A 17,205-nucleotide genomic window follows, 5' to 3' on the forward strand; every position below is an offset into this window, starting at 1 on the left:
GTTCAATGTCTAGAATTTAATTAAAAAAAAATCATAATTTAAAAATAAAAAATATACAAATTTAATAAAAAATTTTTAAATAGTATAGTAATTTAATTTTTTAAACTTACTTGTAAAATCATTTAATAATTATTGATAAATTTAACACAGGTATATATTTTTTAATTATCTTGGTGCATCAAACTGTAGAACTACCAGCTCTACAAGGCGTGTACGTGCTTTCTTTTTATACTTATATATATTTTTTATATACTTGGAAAAAGGATTTAACAATTTTCCCAGTCAGCGTATGTCAAACGTTGCCGGCTGAAAATTATCAACTTTTTTACAGTAAATTTATAGTACTTTTAATAAAGTACCAAGGTAATAATTTTTCATTAGAGTAATTATTTAAAAAAAAAATGGAGCAAGATCTCATCCAGAGTCTTCAAGAAGTTGGGTAAGAGGTTATTTATTAAATTTTTTTAAATAAAATTTTTGACTAACTAAATGATCCAACAACTTCGACTTGTAGGTATGAAGGACCGCTGATTGATGTAGGAAAATTGAGACAAGCATTGGATAAAGGTGCAAAGTCAGTAGATTTCACGGGACTCGTGTCTTGGTTAACTAAACAACTGGCTTCATTTGGGAATTTAGATGAAGATGTACAGCCGACAGCATCTCCAGAAGATTCTAGTACATTTTTACTGGAGTTGAGTTCGTTTTTAAAAGAAATTGGATGTATTAACTCGCAAATAACTTCAGGAAATGTTAATCAAAGACTGGCTACTAAGCAAGAGAGGATTTTGCTGTTGGAGTTTCTGGTATTTGAGTTGATGGCGAGTAAAATAAATTATGAAAAAAATCCTGATACTAACAAAATGCAGCTGACTATTGTAATTATCGCAATTATTTTTTTATTTAATATAATTGAGAAGCTTTGAAATTTTAGAGAATTTTTTTATTAATTAACGAAATTGGATTCAGAAGTTCTTATGTTTATACTTAAAATTTTTTTCATTAAATATTCTCGTATGATATAGAGCTTCTTAATTGTAAATTTAAAAATTATATTTAGAACTTATTAATGAAATATTATTTTTTAGTATGAAAGTGATACGGCAAAAGCGTTGAAAAATATGATGATAGCTTTGCAATTCGGCAAGCCACCAGATAATATATCAATTGATCAATTGTTTAAAAAACTTGAAGGAAAATTGAAGACTTTAGTGTCATCAGCACCAGCTGATCTTCTCGGTAAGCCTTTGATAATAGGAGAGTTGTCAAAATCTCAATGGGAAAAATTAGATCAACTTCAAAAAGACATGGATGAAGAGTACACAATAAGAAGGGAGTTATTGCTCAAACGATTGGATGTAACCATTCGATCATTTTTGGTAAGATTAATTAAAAATAATATTAGGGTAAATACCCCAATAGATGGACGGTTAAGCAAACTCTCGTGTTCTATTAAAAAAGCAATATAGTAATATACAGATGAGTTGTGATAAAGTAAATTATATTTATGTAAAAATATATAATTAACCAGGAAAAAATAAGTAAAACTTCGTAAAACGTTGTAGTAATTAATAAAAAATAAAAATGTAAGAAAAAATCCAAAGCCCCAGTAGATGGACAAAATCTCCAGTAGATGGACAGTCAATACCAATAGATGGACACTACTTACAAGCGATATTTTCAATTCATTATTTATATCAGAAATAATTAATTTATTAATTTTTTCCACTAAAAAATAAAGCTTGATAAAATTAAAGAGAAAAGGTGATAAATCGGATAGTAATTTTCAAAATACATCATAAAGTAATTTTATTATTTTTGAATACGTGATGCTTTCTCATGCAAAGTAATATATCAAATATATTAATATAAATAATACTAATAATTAATAAATAATCAATATAAATTTATAAAACACAATGTTAAAAATATTTTATGTTGTCTTCTTCATCCTTTTAATAGGTCTGTTCTCTTTTGCTTCTAAATTTCCTTCGCTAAATTTTCTCTCTTATTCAGCGTTTTCTTTTTTCTCTTCAATTTCTTCAATAATCATAATAATACTTTCATTTCCAGTACAAGTCTGTTTATTATAATCTTTACTCTTATTCTCACATTGATCCACCAAGAAAAAAAAAAAAATAAGAAAATTCATCATATAAACTCAATGTCCATCTATTGGATAGAGGTCAGAAAAGTGTCACCAATAGATAGACACTAAATTTTATTATTTTTTTTCGATTTTATCATTAAAATATTATATTGATAGCTTTTTTAGTGAAATATAAGCGTAATCAAATGTAAAAATCTTACTTTTTTTTATTATTATTAATAACAAATAACTCCACCAGCTATCTGTCACATGCTTACTAGTGATGGCGCTCTTGGAGCAAAACCTCCAGATGTCCAATTTAAATAATTTTTTTAAACTATTATTTTAAATAAAAAATTAAAAAAAAATTACTTCTCGCTCTCAGAACTATATGTAGTCATAAAAGAAAATAACGACTTAAGATTTTTGTTCTTAAAACTAATGTAATTGCTTCTGGAAATAATAGTTGTCCATCTATTAGGGTATTTACCCTACTTAAAATTTTTTTAAAAATGATAGCTAATTTTTAATATTTACTCGTTGTATTTTAGTGGTCAGACAGAATTAAAAAAAAAGAAGACCAAGTAAACAATTGCTATCGTGAAAAGAGAAAAGTATTGAAAACTGAGCCCAGTGTAACAATTTCTCAGTTGCTTGCTGCTAGAGATGATGTTGCGATTATTGAAAAAACAAGCAGCGCTTCTGTGAGAAAAAATACCAGAAGCGATGTAACTAAAGTTATTATTGGAGATGTACCGGATAGAGGAGGACGAACTAGCGAACAAGCACCTCCACCACCGGAGATGCCTTCGTGGCAAAAGGATCGTGTACAAGGTCCTGATAGCGGTAGAGGAGGAAGAGGTGGACGTGGTGGCAGAGGAGGCGGTGGCGGTCAACGTGGATTTGGTGACAGAGGAGGTGGTGGAGGTGGTGGACGAGGAGGATACAATAAGGATACCAGTACTAATTTCGGTCAAAACAGAGACTGGCAGAATTCATCGCAAAATACTGGTGGGTCTTATCAAGACAATAGAGGCGGAAATTATCAGAGCGGAGGTTATCAAAGTGGTGGGTATCAAAGAGGAGGCGGTGGTGGATCTAATTATCAGAGTAATAAATCTGGAGACTATCAGCAAAGAGCCGGTGGAAGTTCGAGCGGAGGAAATGAAGCATTTTATCAAGACAATCGAGGTGGCGGAGGTGGATATCAAGATAACAGAAACAGTGGAGCTTATTTTCAGGATAATAGGAGTGGAGATTATCAACAAGGTGGTGGTGGTCGAGATAACAATAATAGTGGTTATAATCGAGGCCGTGGTGGAAGAGTTCAAGGTGGATGGTCTCAAGGAGGAGGAGGCGGAGGAGGTGGATACAACCGTGGTGGAAACCGATCTCATTACTAAGATGTTAAACAATGGACTCGAGCTTACGAATGAATTTTGTTTTTGCAATACGTAAAAATTGCTATAATAAAGACTTTAAACTCTTTAGAATAGATCTTCATATTTTAAAAAAGTGTGAAAAATTTAGAAAACTTTTCGGTATATAATAAATTTAATAAATTTTCTGGGACACGTTCTTCAAAAATATGAGTGTCAACAACATACGTAATATTTAATTAGTTTTATCAAATTAAAAATTACCAAAAATATTTGTACTAAATTATGATTTTTTTTTTTTTTTTATTAATTTTTGGTTTTGTACCACGGTAAATTTTTTTGTTTTAATTTATCTAAACTTATATTTAAGTTTCATTGCAGATGGAAAACTGTAATTGAATGAATCAATTTGTGTACATAATGATATATTTTATAATTTATTAGTTTAAAATATCAACTAATGCATAATAAATTGAAAATAAACAATTTATAAATAATAGAAAACTATTTTTATTTTTCAACATTTTATAAAGTTCTATAAAAGTAATTATTAATTATTTATCTGGAACAAAAATACGATTCAATACTTTTTTTCTTTTTATTAGATTTCGGAGTGCTTCCAGCGTCTCGATTTCGTTTGTTAGCAGAACTTGTTCCACTATTCGATGGTTGATTAATATTTTTTTGTAAATTTTGTGCGACATGATAATCACAGTGCTCGAGGTACTTTTCATTTAAAATCATTTGATTACATTCACAACAACGTATCATCATTGAAGTATCATTATTATTTTTAACAATAAATTGATTAATGTTACTTTGATTTTTTTCACATGATTTATTAATACTGTTACTTGTTTTGGTACTGTTACTTGACTTTGGCTTAACAGACTTTTTTCCATTTTTAACTTTATTTTGCGGAGATTTAATACTAACAGGTTTTAATTTTTCTTCATTTTTAATTTCATCTTGTGAAAACTTAACATTAACTTTATTATCAGATTTTAAATAAACTCTAGCCGCTTGTTGCAGTTCAAATGGTAACAATTTAACTACCGCAGGGTCAATATTTTCAAGATCAGGAAAAATTTCTCGCAGCTTAACATTGATTCTACTTTCAACGACAGTATCATCATAATTTTCTTCTAAAGATACTTTTTCAATCCCTTCAACATCACGATCCTCAGAATCAAAATTATCAAAATCTAAATTCTCGTCTGACTCTTTAAAATCACTATTTGCCTGCTGCGACTGTTTCTGGATTGTCTTGAAATAATTAACAAAGCTCCCATCATTCTGAGCATCGATAAACTTTCCACCAGCGATACTTAGAGCTACAATTGGCTTGTCAATCGACTTAGAGATGATACTTAAAGCCTGACTGGCAATCCTATCAGCTTTGTAACCAGCCAAGGGCAATGTCCGCGACTGGGAAATGTTTTTTCCATTCTGATGATATTGATAACTAATCGTTAAGTTTGAAGCTCGTCGATGATTCTCTTCATAGTCTTGCTCCAGACGATTACAGACATCATCCGTCAATGAGTCGACCCACTGCTTCAACTGAAAAAAATTACATATTCAGTAAATTTAAGAATAATAAACTAATATTGATAATTAAATAAAAAAAAAATCTTACAGAATCCAAATCAGTGATAGCTTGTTTGACTGAAAAGTTTTTACTCGCTCCAATAGATTTGCAAATCAATCTCGACGTGACTGGTTCATGATCAATTCCTCTCGCAATATTGTACAATTTAATTCCAGTCTTTTCGTCAAAATGTTTTTGTAAATCTTGCAGAGAAAATTGCAGCAAGTCAGCCATCACGTTACAACCCAATGATTCAACGACATCCTTTCCAACTTTACCACCCAGACTACGGACTTTATTAATCGGTAACGATGAAAACAGCTTCGGGACACTAGTAGCCGGTAGGATTGTTTGCTTATTCGGTTTGTGAAGTCCACAAGCCAGTTTGGCTAGGACTTTATTGTATGAAATACCTGCAGAGCATCTAAACTGGCACTTGTTAAAAATTTCTGTTCGAAGTTCTTCGACAATCATCCCTGCGATTGCTAGCTTTCGAGCTTGAATATCACCGAGATCATCGAAAGACTCTCTGGCCCAAGTATCCAATCCGTCTTTTCGCTTCTCTTCATCATTGTCATCTCCACAGTAGCCTACAACAAATGTATTATTCAATTTAGAAATAACTTCCTTCGACGAACAAGTAATCGAGTCAATTTTATCCTCTACGAAACTTGTAATATCCAAATAAGCTTCATCAACGCTAGCACGTTCAATTACTGGACAATGATGCTTGAGCACGTCAATAACCTCTTGACCAGCGGCGCGATACTTTGAAACATCTCCCTTACCTCGTGATATTGGAACACTTATCAATTCTAATTCTGGACATTGTTCCTTGGCTTTGTTGCCGCTGATAAACCTGGAGACTCCTAGGGCTTTAGCTTCATAGTTTACTGCTAATACCAGGTTAAACTGCGTCACAACCAGCGGCTTACCTTTGAATTCAGGGTGTTCTCTCATTTCAACTTGGCAAAAAAAACAATCCATGTCTATCAATGCTATTATTCTGTCTTCTGAAGCAGCCATTGTTATAATAAAGATTTTTATATTTTAATATTGTTGTATTTGTACACATAAAGTCTTTGTTTAATAATACAGCGTGATTTAACCATGCCGCCATTTCCAAACACTTGTCACTTTCATAATAATAATGAGCATAATCTGGAAGTAAGCCGACGTCTGAAATTTAAAAGAAACTGCCAATCTTTAAAAAAAAAATTATACCAGTAATTATTTTTTTATCATTTAAATAATTATACTGAAATTAACAGACATCTGTCAATTTTTTGGACTTTTATAACAATAAAATTATTATGAAAAAATTTTAATTAAAAAATTAAAAAAAATTACAAGTGTAAATTTTTTTTTAAATATATTTTTTATCATTGACCTGTAATAAAAATTTTAAAAATTGACAGATGTCTGCTAACTTTAGTATCATTTAAATAAGTATTTTTTTTTTTTTTAATTACTATTAATTATTTAAAATGTAATATACTAAAAATAGCAAATACGTCGTTTTTTGGTTTTTTTATAAAAAAAAAAAATTATAAATTTATGAAAAATTCTTTACATGCATACTTCTTAACTATTCTTTAATTGTCTTATTTTAAAAAGTTATCGGATGTCTTCTATAAATTTTTTTAGTAACTTATAAATTTAATTTTTTTAAGAAGTATTATAATTTCAAAAATAAAAGATGCTGCTTATAATAAAAATCATCAACACGTAAATGTATTGGTTTTTAAAGTCAAAACTACCAATAAAAGAGTTAAAAGTGCGACGCTCTATTGTTTTCCAACATGTTGGTAATGAAATAACAAACTTCCATAATACGAAAGTTTGTAAGAAAACTTATTGCATGTAAGTATATCGGCGTAATTATTTTAATTTTTAAATTACAATGAATGATGAGAAGAATCAAACAATGGAAATTGAAGATCTAACTATTGAAAAATATGAATGGGGGAATAAAATATTGACAGTACGTGAAAATAAAATTATTCATAAAAAATTACAAAGCGGTATGTACTACTAAGTCAACTAATTATTTTTTTTTGTTTAAAATTAAAATTAAAAATATTTACTTAGACAATTAATAAATACATTGTTTATAGATCCTGATTTTGCGTCGAGATATTTTTCGAAATTCGTCGGTCCAGAAAATGACAATAATGAAGAATCAAAAATTTCTTCGGAAGAAGGTTTTAATTTATCATATTGTTTATCACTTTTTTTTTTTTTAATTCATGTATGAGTTTCATTATTTTATGATATTTATAGAATTTTGTGAAGATCTTGTTTGGAGTTATGATGCAGTGAAGCTATTAGTCAATGAATACCAAAATCGTCTCCATCGATTTAACAACCCAAAAATTAAAAACAACCGGTTGTGGAAGGAAATTGCTGAGGTATTTAAAAAACAAAATAAACCTTATCCAGTACGAGCTATAAGTCGAAAATTTTTCAATATGAAGACAACTTATTATAAAATAACAAAAAATAAACGGAGAATTAAAGTTGGACGCAGACCATGGCCGTGGATCAAAGCGATGGAAGAGATTTTAAAAAAAGATAATTCTGCCAATTTAACTAATGATAAAATTACAGTTGCTGAAAAAAGTGATAATAATGAAAATACAACAACAGTTGAATCTACAGTGGAACCAAATAAGTTATCTAGCAATAATCCCACTGATCCAATTGAATCAACAAATAATTCTAGTAGTGAAGGGAATGCTGAAAACAAAGATGACTGGGAGATGATTGATGACACGTCAAACTTCTCATCATCTTTGGGAATTTCTTCAGACCATGATTTTAATTCAAGCAACAGCCAAAATTTACCAAAAGATATTTCAGACTATAAAACAAAAATGCTTGATTTAAAGACAGAAGAAGTTAAAATTTTAAAACTTATTCATAAAGACGTAGACGACGATCGTTATTCCAAAATGGAAGTTGTTAGTGAGCTGACCACGGCTATCAAGGAACATAATGTTATTCTTAAAGAACTTATAGATGTCTTAAAAGAACGACTTCTTAATAAGTAATTGGATACTTGATTTTTTTTTTATTAATTACGATTCATTTTTATATTCAGTAACAATATTTTTGCTTGAAAGATTAGTCTTATTATCTTTTAAATAAGTTCAATTTCCATATGATAAGTCATTTGACTAAAAATACTAGTCAGTAATTAAATATAATGAATGTAATATCTAAGTATTTATTTGATATTTATAAAAAATTAAATATAAGCTATATTTTATACTACGACAGTCAAATAAAAGAAATAATTAATCTGGAAGAATTTCGCCCATAAAATTTTTGCTTTTATTAATATTTAACTATGTTTAATTTATTGTAATAAAAATTTTCTTCTCAATAATTTACAAAGTAGACATCAAACTATACATCAGGCACATTATCACAGTGTAATTCAAATGTTTTAGTAATTGAATTGTACTTTACAGTTATTAAGTGAAAAATGATTGTATATTCCGTGGTTTTTTGTTCGATTTAGAACTATTTAAATTCATTTTTCTCTTAGCAGTCGGAGTTCCTGTGTCACTATCACTAGGCGTTTCACTGACAACAGCGGTGACAGTCGTCGGTTGATTGATAGCCAGATGTAAGTTTTTAGCCACATGAAAATCAGAATGTTCTGCAAACTTATCTTCTTTAATCATTTGATTACACTCGGGACATAATTTCATAGTTGAATCATTACCAGCAGAATTTTTAGTGAGAAAATTATAAATCAAATTGTCTTTTTTCGGTTTTTCTGGTTTACTTTTCTGTCCTTTTGTTTTGCTCGTTGAATTTTTAGTATTATTTTTTTTCGATTTTGGAGAAATATCAACAGATTTTTTCCTTTGTAAATATTCATTCGCCGCTCTTTGTAATTCAATAGGTAGCAATTGCATTACAGATCGATCAATGTTGTCAAGATCTGGAAATATTTCTTTTAATTTTATTAAGTCTTCATTACTATTCGTTTTTTTACTTTCTACGCCACTCTTCTGGTCTACACACACTAGTTCCCTAATCCTAGAAGTATCTTGAGGTTGTGATTCCGCAAAAATATCCGGTGATTCATAGTCACTAGGTGAATCTTCAGTATTTACTTTTCTTTCTTCAGATATTGATTGATCTTCATTATAATCACCATCATCATCATTATTAGACTTATGATTACCACAACTACTTTCACTAAACCCTTCTAAAATTTTAAACGTCGACGCAGAAGGTTTTGAATCAAAAGAACTTTTTGAACTTTTCAAAATATTCATGAAGAAAGAATTTTTGAAATTTTCTCCATTCAACGTTTTATTTAAGTTCAAACTTTTCGGACTGGCGGGTTTACTTTTCAAAGTACTCGGCGGTGTATTAAAAAATTTACTTTCAGTTTTTTTACAAGAATCTTTTACTTGACTAATTTTCAGCTTTTCTTCGCAAGTTTTTTCCAATTTATCCGATGGAATATCGTCAACGTCATCATCAGTTTTATTTCCACTATCATTTTCATTATTAGCACCATGTTTACTTATATAATTAGAATTAGACTCAACTGACTCGGCAGTAGCGACAGGTTCTGTCTTAGCAGCAACAATTTCTGTCTTAGTAGCGACAGTAGATTTGCTGGGAGCTTTAAAAAAATTTTTAAAACTCTCACTGCCTTTAATAGGCACAAATTTCGCAGCAGACATACTAATTAAAGCAATAGGCTTCTGTAGAGCTTTTGAAATAACGTCCACACAAATACTAGCTATTTTCTCAGCTTTATAAGAAGGTAGTGAGCACACTTTTGACTGTGCTATAATTTTTCGATCCTGATAATAATGATAGCTAATCGTAACTGAGGTAGCACGTCGTTGGTTCTCTTCTAAATCTTGTTCAAGACGATCTGACAACTCCAATGACAACTCACGAGCCCAAGTTTCTAAGACTTCTAATTTAGTTATTGCTTGTTTTCCGGGAAAATTTTTACTTGCTCCAATTGACTTACAAACTAGTCTATTGGTCACCGGCTCGTTGTCAATCCCCCGTGCAATATTATACAGCCATGAGCCAGTCTTTTCATCAAACCTTCTCTGAAGATCTTGCAATGAGTAACGTAACAAATCAGCCATTACGTTACATCCCAATGATTCCATCACAATATTTCCAAACTTACCGCCAAGGTTTCTCACCTTCTTTACAGGCAAGGAAGAATACAGAGTTGGAACTGCTGCTAATGGAAGAATTGTCTGACGATTCGGCTTATGCAGACCACAAGCCAACTTAGCAAGTATTTTATTATAAGATATACCAGCAGAACATCTGTACTCGCACTGCGAGTATATTTCAGCTCTCAGATGCTCAACAATAATACCAGCTATTGCTAATCTTCTGGATTGCATGTCACCCAGTTCAGCAAAAGTTTCAGTGATCCAACGATCAACGCCTTCTGTTCGCTTTTCTTCGTCATTTGTGTCGTAATCACAGTAGCCAACAACGTACGTATTTTCCAGCTGAGTTACCAAGTCTTTGGGCTGGCCAAATACACTTTCCATTTTTTTATCTACTAAGTCTGTTATGTCCAGATAAGCTTCGTCAACACTAGCTCGTTCTATAACATTGCAATGTTTCTTCAGCACATCAATAACTTCTTTTCCTGCTGCACGATACCTGTAGAAATAAAATATTCATTTAAATTAATCATAAATTTTTTTAACAGTTGATAATTGATCTAACATTATTTTACCTTCCAGTATCAGGTTTATTCCGTAGGGGAGGTACAGTAACTAATTCTATCTGTGGACATTTTTCTTTGGCTTCATCACTTTTCATATGTCTAGTCACTCCAAAATCTCTGGCTTCATAGTTTACAGCAATTATACTGAAAAATAATAGAAAGTAATTATTTGTAAGTTGATGCAGATATACTAGTACTAATAGTACTATCTATAGAATAATTCCGCGACTGCAATTAGAGATATGCATAGATTTATAAGCACCAGCTATTTATATAATTCACGACGGACACGATCAGTGAGACTGAAATATTTTGATCATAATAGACTTAAAAAAAAAAACAGAAGTGCCGGAATCTGTGTCTAGGCACGAACAATTTTCTATGTTTTTAAAAAGCTTAAATAGTGAAATCGAACTAGTGAATAAATATTGATTTTTATTTTTTTATATAGAAAAATTCACAAAAATTAGGATTATTCTAAATGTTGATAGCATGGTATGGGCTATTCTTTTCATGTAAGTATGATAAATATTTTTAGAGATTGAAATTTTTTTTTGCTCAATGATTTAAAATAAATATTTTCATGAATAAAAAAATTGTTTAAGCCGAAAAAGAAAATTTCTTTTCGTTTTTGATTTTAAAAATAAAAAATTTGATTTTTTTTTTTTTTTTTTTTTTTTAATTAACAAATAAATAATGCAAAACTGAACTGAATACAGTTCATGTTCAACGTTATAGAGATTTTTTTTTAATTAATTAAAATATCAACAAAATAAATTGTGACAAATTTTTCACAATTTTTAAATACTCGTCAGCAAAAAATTAATAGAAAACAAAAATATATTTCTTTATAAAGTTACAAAAGACAATAACGATACAAAAAAATTTTTAGATTTGTTTTGCAATTTTTTAATTTATCCCGGATAAAACTTAATATTTTTAAATTAACGACTTCACTGTCTTTGGTGAATAACATTTATTTCTGAAATTTTGTATTTAAAAAAAAAAAAAGATTTTAAATATATTTTCAGTAAATATAATGAAAAAATAATTACCTTCCAGGTCCAAATGAACTGTACTGAATAACTGCTAACGGTTTTCCTTTTAATTCAGGAGCTAATTTAACTTCCACTTGACAAAAAAAACAATCCATGTCAATAAGAACAACAATCCTATCTCCAAAATTCGACATTTTTATTTTATTTGTTTTATTATATGCAAAATTAATAATTTTAACTTGAAAAAAACAACACTGTCCTAACCTCTACAATGAACTATTATGAAATAATTATTACATCACATGTTTAATAAATTATAATGATTTGTTTATATATTTTAATTATTTTAGAATATTCAACTTAATTAATTAATTTAAAAAATAATTACTTATTGATAAACCAGACTTGTTTATATGAATATAAATAGAATGTAAATATCACGCAAAGAACTTTTGGCGGTAAAGTTTTTTTTTCTACACAGAGATTTGCTACAAGCAAAACATTGGCCATCTAGTGGACAAAAAAAATGTTTCGGCTGTCTACTTCTTTGATGGTAAGCGAGTGTCTGTCATCAAACAGCAATTCTATTGCTTGATGTAGTCTACTGTCCCTACTACGAAGTGTTTGGCAACAAAATTCTAAACCGGACAAACTTAATTGATTTTTATGTAAAAAAATGTGAGGAATTCAATGGTGCTATTTGCCAAACTGCATGAGTAACAGCAAATCAGTTATTAGCAAAAAGGTGTGCAAATCGATGCTAGGTCATACTTTAATCGCTATTTATATTATAGTTAATAAAGATGATTGCCTGAAATATTTTTTTTTGGCAAGCCCCATTATTGGTTCATACGAACCAACCATTTTTTTTTATAAAAATCAATTGGTATTAGTCCAAAATAATTAATAAACTTTTACAAGCGAATGCTAACAGCTCAGTGAGTTACCGACGCAGTCCGCGCAGCTCCGAGCGACTGGCGGTGATGCGCGCGCAACTGTTTCGTTCAAATCACCCTTCTAGGTGATGTCTCTGATAAAATAATTTAACGTGATAATAATTATTTAATATTAAATTCAACTGATAGTTGTTACTATTTTTTACTTTTAATATTGACATTATACTCATTCAATATTTAAGTATAAAAATTTTAATTAATTATCAGTAAATATTACTACAAAAATCATTTATACTTACTAATACCAGGAAACTTAGACATCATTTTATTTTTTAAGCCACGAACAGTTACTAAAATCTTTTATCTAATTACAAACTTCGATACAGGTTTAGAAAATTCTGCAATTAGTAAACGTATCATAAGTATAAACGTAAAGTTCTGATTTTTATTTGACTATAGGCTACAATATATATTACTTTATTTTTAATGACGACGTTAAAACTAATTATAATATTGCAAATAGTTAATTATAGTATAAGTTAGTATAAATGGTTTTCGTAGTTATTTTTATACTTAAATAATTATTATCACGTTAAATTATTTTTATCAGAGACATCACCTAGAAGAGTGATTTGAACGAAACAGTTGCGCGCGCATCACCGCCAGTCGCTCGGAGCTGCGCGGACTGCGTCGGTAACTCACTCAGCTGTTAGCATTCGCTTAAAAGTTTATTAATTATTTTGGACTAATAATTATTGATTTTATAAAAATGGTTGGTTCGTATGAACCAATAATGGGAGCTTGCCAAAAAATATTTCAGGCAATCATCTTTATTAACTATAATATAAATAGCGATTAAAGTATGACCTAGCATCGATTTGCACACCTTTTTGCTAATAACTAATTTGCTGTTACTCATGCAGTTTGGCAAATAGCACCATTGAATTCCTCACATTTTTTTACATAAAAATCAATTAAGTTTGTCCGGTTTAGAATTTTGTTGCCAAACACTTCGTAGTAGGGACAGTAGACTAATGGCAGTTTTCATATCTTCTAGTTATTTGAAAGAATATTTTGGATTTATAAAACAAAAATAAATTAGTTCGAAAAATTTAAAAAACAAAAAAATTCGCATTTATAGTCCTTTAAAATGTCTACACAAGAAATTATGACCTTGAAGTTAGCGGACAGCAGAAAAAATAAAATTTTAGATAGGCATATCTACAAGCGAAATTAAGTTTTTCATCAAGTTTACCAAATTATAAATTGTTTGTCGTTGACTTACCTACAGGTGATAATAAACGAAATTTTTTTTACTAATAAAAAATTTTTTAAATTAAAAATTAAATTTTGGGAAACTCTCACCGTGTTTCCTATCGGTTCATGAATATGAAATTTTCAAATTTAATTTGTTTTTGGATTCTAAAAAGATGATTTCAGTTAGTTTTTTAAATTTTGGCTAAGCGCATTCTGGGACGTATTCCTGACTATTTTCGCGATGATGTCAGTATGTCTGTATGTCTGTATGCGCGCACGCGCGCGCGCGTGTGTGTGTGTGTGTGTGTGTGTGTGTGTGTGTGTGTGTGTATTTAAACCTCTCGTAACTTTTAAACGGCTTGACCGATTTCATCGCGGTTGGTGTCATTCGAAAGGGCTTTGCCAAACTTAGATTTCCAGTAGGTTGGAACCGATTCGGACCGGTAGATTTCGAGAAATTGCAAAAAAAGTGAAAAAAAAGTTGTTTTTTTTAATTTTTTTTAAATATCTCCGAATTGGCTGAACCGATCAAATTCAAAAACTAATCAGCTCTTAACCTTGAAATCCCGCATCGATCGCCATATGGAGCGTCAGAATCAGTTGATGCGTTCGTGAGATATCGTTGTCGAAAAAAATCGAAAAAAGTGTTTTTTTGTAATAACTCCGAAATTTTTTATCAGATCAATTTTTTTTCAGAATCATTTATAGAGCTCAAAAAACCACATCGATCGCCGCCTACCGCGTGAAAATCGGTTGATTTATTAAAAAGTTACAGCAGTTTGAAAATTAGAAAAATCGTGTTTCATCGAATTTTGATAAGACTTTTGAGCTCGAAGAGCTCAAAAGCATAGCAAAGCTATCTCTTTAAGCTCGGAGAGCTCAAAATAACACATAAATTGTATTTTTGAGCTCGAAGAGCTATACTGTGCAATTTTAAGCGCCTATAAGTATGGAATTAGCGAGAAGTTGCAGGGATGGCCTTCAGGGTCAACCGTTTTTCTAATTTTTTTTTGTAGTTTTTTTGAGATTTCTTAAAATCTACTGGTTCGAATCGGTCCAAATAGTTATCAAAATCTAAGTTTGGTCAAGCCCTTTCGAATGGTACCAACCGCGATTAAATCGGTCAAGCCGTTCAAAAGTTATAAGAGGGTCATACACACACACACACACACACACACACACACACACACACACACACACACACATACAGACATACGGATATCATCGCGAAAACAATCAGAGAAGCTTCCTAGGACCTCAAAACGTCGAGATCTGATGAGAACTCGATTTTCGAAAAACGGGGTAAAACCAATAACTTCCCGATTTTTGTTATGTGGAAGTTATGGAAAAAAACACTTTTTTTGGTTTTCTTTCGTTCACGATATCTTTTGAACTAGAAGAATATGTGGTGAGGCTTTCGCCTACCTCCGAAGCGGCCGATACCTGGGCTCGAATGAGCTATACTTGCACGTATATTTGTCCCATTCTCACAATAGCGAAAACACAACCAAGCTCACGGGCAAGGAAAAACCTCTGCTCTCTTGTGTTTATACAGTCATTGAGCATATCTTTCGAGCGAATCAAACGATTTTTACCAGATTAGCAGCGATCGACGTAGTTTTTCCAGGTTAAGGGTGGATTAGTTTTTGGAGTTAATCGATATAGCCGTTTAAAAATTATTCCCTTAAAACCACTATCAAAAAATATTTTTTTCTTAGTTTTTTTGAGATTTTTCAAAATTTGTCAAAATCTATCGGTTCGAATCGTTTCAAATTCACAGGAAATCTAAGTTCGAGGGAACTCTTTGAAATGCCGTTTAATAGGTTCCGATCGGTTTAGTCGTTCAAAAGTTATAAGCGAGTCACATACTCACACACACACACACACACACACACACACACACACACACACACACACACACACACACACACACACACACACACACACACACACACACACACACACACACACACACACACACACACACACACACACACACACACACAAACACACATACATACATACATACATATAGGCATAGTGACAACAACGCAGGGGTAGTCAGGGAAGCTTCCTATGACCTTAAAACGTCGAGATCTGATGAAAACTTAATTTTTGCAAAACGGGGTGAAAAGAATAATTTCCCGATTTTTAAAAATCTTCGATTTTCTTAGCGGGAAGTTAAAAATAAAGATCTGCAAAAAATCATCTTTAGATTTTTGAGAAATGAAAACAAAATACTTCTTTTTTTGTGTTTCTCATCATTTTTGATTTTAATATTCCGGACCAAAATTTTCAAAAAAAAAAAAAAATAAGGATATCCAATAAATAAATAAGAAAATAAAAAATCCGAGATAAATTATCTTTAGATTCTTGAAAAATGCAAACATGACATTTTTTTTATTTCGATTTTGATTATTTTTTACTTTGATATCCGGCTCCAAAATTTTCAAAAAAATCAAAAGGATATTTAACGATCCGACTAACAAATTTAAAATAAAAAAAATATCATCTTTAGATTTTTCAAAGACAAAAAGGTGGCTTTTTTTTTTTTTAATAATAATCATTTTATTCGCAGATATACGTCCCAGAATGCCCTAAGCCAAAATTTAAAAAACTAACTGAAATCATCTTTTTAGAATCCAAAAACAAATTAAATTTGAAAATTTCATATTCATGAACCGATAGGAAACACGGTGAGAGTTTCCCAAAATTTAATTTTTAATTTAAAAAATTTTTTATTAGTAAAAAAAAAATTTCGTTTATTATCACCTGTAGGTAAGTCAACGACAAACAATTTATAATTTGGTAAAATTGAAAAACTTAATTTCTCTTGTAGATATCCCTATCTGAAATTTTACTTTGTCTGTTGTCCGCTGCTAACTTCAGGGTCATGAGAAATTTTATTTTTTTTTTCAAAATTATCGGTAAATTTATTATTAGAAAATAATTCTTAAACTAAAAAATTTTTCTTGGTTCAAATAAATTTTACTTGGTTCAAGAATTTTTCACTTGATATAAGTTGATTTTTTTTTTCAGTGCACTGAATGATTAATAAAATATAACTTTCATTATTATTCTGTTTGACAAGTTTTAATAATCAATGGCCTTGCTGTTGCTTTCCGAAAAATTAATCTTTGTTGCACAAGAATCTTCGGTACACATGTTTCAGTAAAACGATCCGATAAGATAAAACACGAGGATGAAACATAATATAACTATTTTTTTTTAAATAAAAAGTAAAAACAACTTGCT

General features: G+C 30.3%; 4 protein-coding genes across 5 annotated transcripts; 2 read left to right on the forward strand and 2 right to left on the reverse strand.

Moving 5' to 3' along the window:
- The first annotated feature begins 151 nt into the window (after positions 1–151).
- On the forward strand, positions 152–3,685 carry LOC123260194 (protein FAM98B). The gene is made up of 4 exons (XM_044721194.1): positions 152–439; positions 515–878; positions 1,089–1,379; positions 2,641–3,685. Exons 1-4 carry the CDS (start codon positions 402–404, stop codon positions 3,490–3,492), a joined length of 1,545 nt encoding a protein of 514 aa, XP_044577129.1. The 5' UTR covers positions 152–401; the 3' UTR covers positions 3,493–3,685.
- A 309-nt stretch (positions 3,686–3,994) lies between these two features.
- Positions 3,995–6,210, reverse strand: LOC123260195 (DNApol-eta-like). Of its 2 annotated transcripts, XM_044721196.1 has the most exons (3): positions 5,995–6,210; positions 5,108–5,649; positions 3,995–5,031 (listed from the first exon to the last, which is right to left on the reverse strand). In XM_044721196.1, the coding sequence occupies exons 1-3, from the start codon at positions 6,083–6,085 to the stop codon at positions 4,027–4,029; spliced, it is 1,638 nt and encodes a 545-aa protein (XP_044577131.1). In that variant the 5' UTR covers positions 6,086–6,210; the 3' UTR covers positions 3,995–4,026. The 2 variants fall into 2 exon arrangements, with proteins under 2 accessions (XP_044577131.1, XP_044577130.1); XM_044721195.1 differs by having other exon boundaries at positions 5,108–6,209.
- A 606-nt stretch (positions 6,211–6,816) lies between these two features.
- On the forward strand, positions 6,817–8,325 carry LOC123258859. The gene is made up of 3 exons (XM_044719112.1): positions 6,817–7,083; positions 7,177–7,263; positions 7,343–8,325. The coding sequence occupies exons 1-3, from the start codon at positions 6,963–6,965 to the stop codon at positions 8,110–8,112; spliced, it is 978 nt and encodes a 325-aa protein (XP_044575047.1). The 5' UTR covers positions 6,817–6,962; the 3' UTR covers positions 8,113–8,325.
- Positions 8,326–8,378: 53 nt separating this feature from the next.
- Positions 8,379–12,156, reverse strand: LOC123259499 (DNApol-eta-like). Its single transcript, XM_044720049.1, has 3 exons — positions 11,855–12,156; positions 10,809–10,943; positions 8,379–10,732 (listed from the first exon to the last, which is right to left on the reverse strand). Exons 1-3 carry the CDS (start codon positions 11,989–11,991, stop codon positions 8,539–8,541), a joined length of 2,466 nt encoding a protein of 821 aa, XP_044575984.1. The 5' UTR covers positions 11,992–12,156; the 3' UTR covers positions 8,379–8,538.
- Positions 12,157–17,205: the final 5,049 nt, after the last annotated feature.

Source organism: Cotesia glomerata, linkage group LG2, assembly GCF_020080835.1.
Source record: "Cotesia glomerata isolate CgM1 linkage group LG2, MPM_Cglom_v2.3, whole genome shotgun sequence".
Classification (NCBI taxonomy): Eukaryota; Metazoa; Arthropoda; class Insecta; order Hymenoptera; family Braconidae; genus Cotesia; species Cotesia glomerata.

Coding starts and splice junctions, on each gene's coding strand:
- LOC123260194 (XM_044721194.1), top strand. CDS start 402: ATGGAGCAAGATCTCATCCAGAGTCTTCAAGAAGTTGG. Junction 879..1,088: donor ACAAAATGCAGCTGACTATT/GTAATTATCGCA, acceptor ATTATTTTTTAG/TATGAAAGTGATACGGCAAA. Junction 1,380..2,640: donor TAACCATTCGATCATTTTTG/GTAAGATTAATT, acceptor GTTGTATTTTAG/TGGTCAGACAGAATTAAAAA.
- LOC123260195 (XM_044721195.1), bottom strand. CDS start 6,085: ATGGCTGCTTCAGAAGACAGAATAATAGCATTGATAGACATGGATTGT. Junction 5,032..5,107: donor CTATCACTGATTTGGATTCT/GTAAGATTTTTT, acceptor AATTTTTTTCAG/TTGAAGCAGTGGGTCGACTC.
- LOC123258859 (XM_044719112.1), top strand. CDS start 6,963: ATGAATGATGAGAAGAATCAAACAATGGAAATTGAAGATCTAACTATT. Junction 7,084..7,176: donor TCATAAAAAATTACAAAGCG/GTATGTACTACT, acceptor CATTGTTTATAG/ATCCTGATTTTGCGTCGAGA. Junction 7,264..7,342: donor AAAAATTTCTTCGGAAGAAG/GTTTTAATTTAT, acceptor TGATATTTATAG/AATTTTGTGAAGATCTTGTT.
- LOC123259499 (XM_044720049.1), bottom strand. CDS start 11,991: ATGTCGAATTTTGGAGATAGGATTGTTGTTCTTATTGACATGGATTGT. Junction 10,944..11,854: donor AGTTCATTTGGACCTGGAAG/GTAATTATTTTT, acceptor ATTATTTTTCAG/TATAATTGCTGTAAACTATG. Junction 10,733..10,808: donor AATAAACCTGATACTGGAAG/GTAAAATAATGT, acceptor TTATTTCTACAG/GTATCGTGCAGCAGGAAAAG.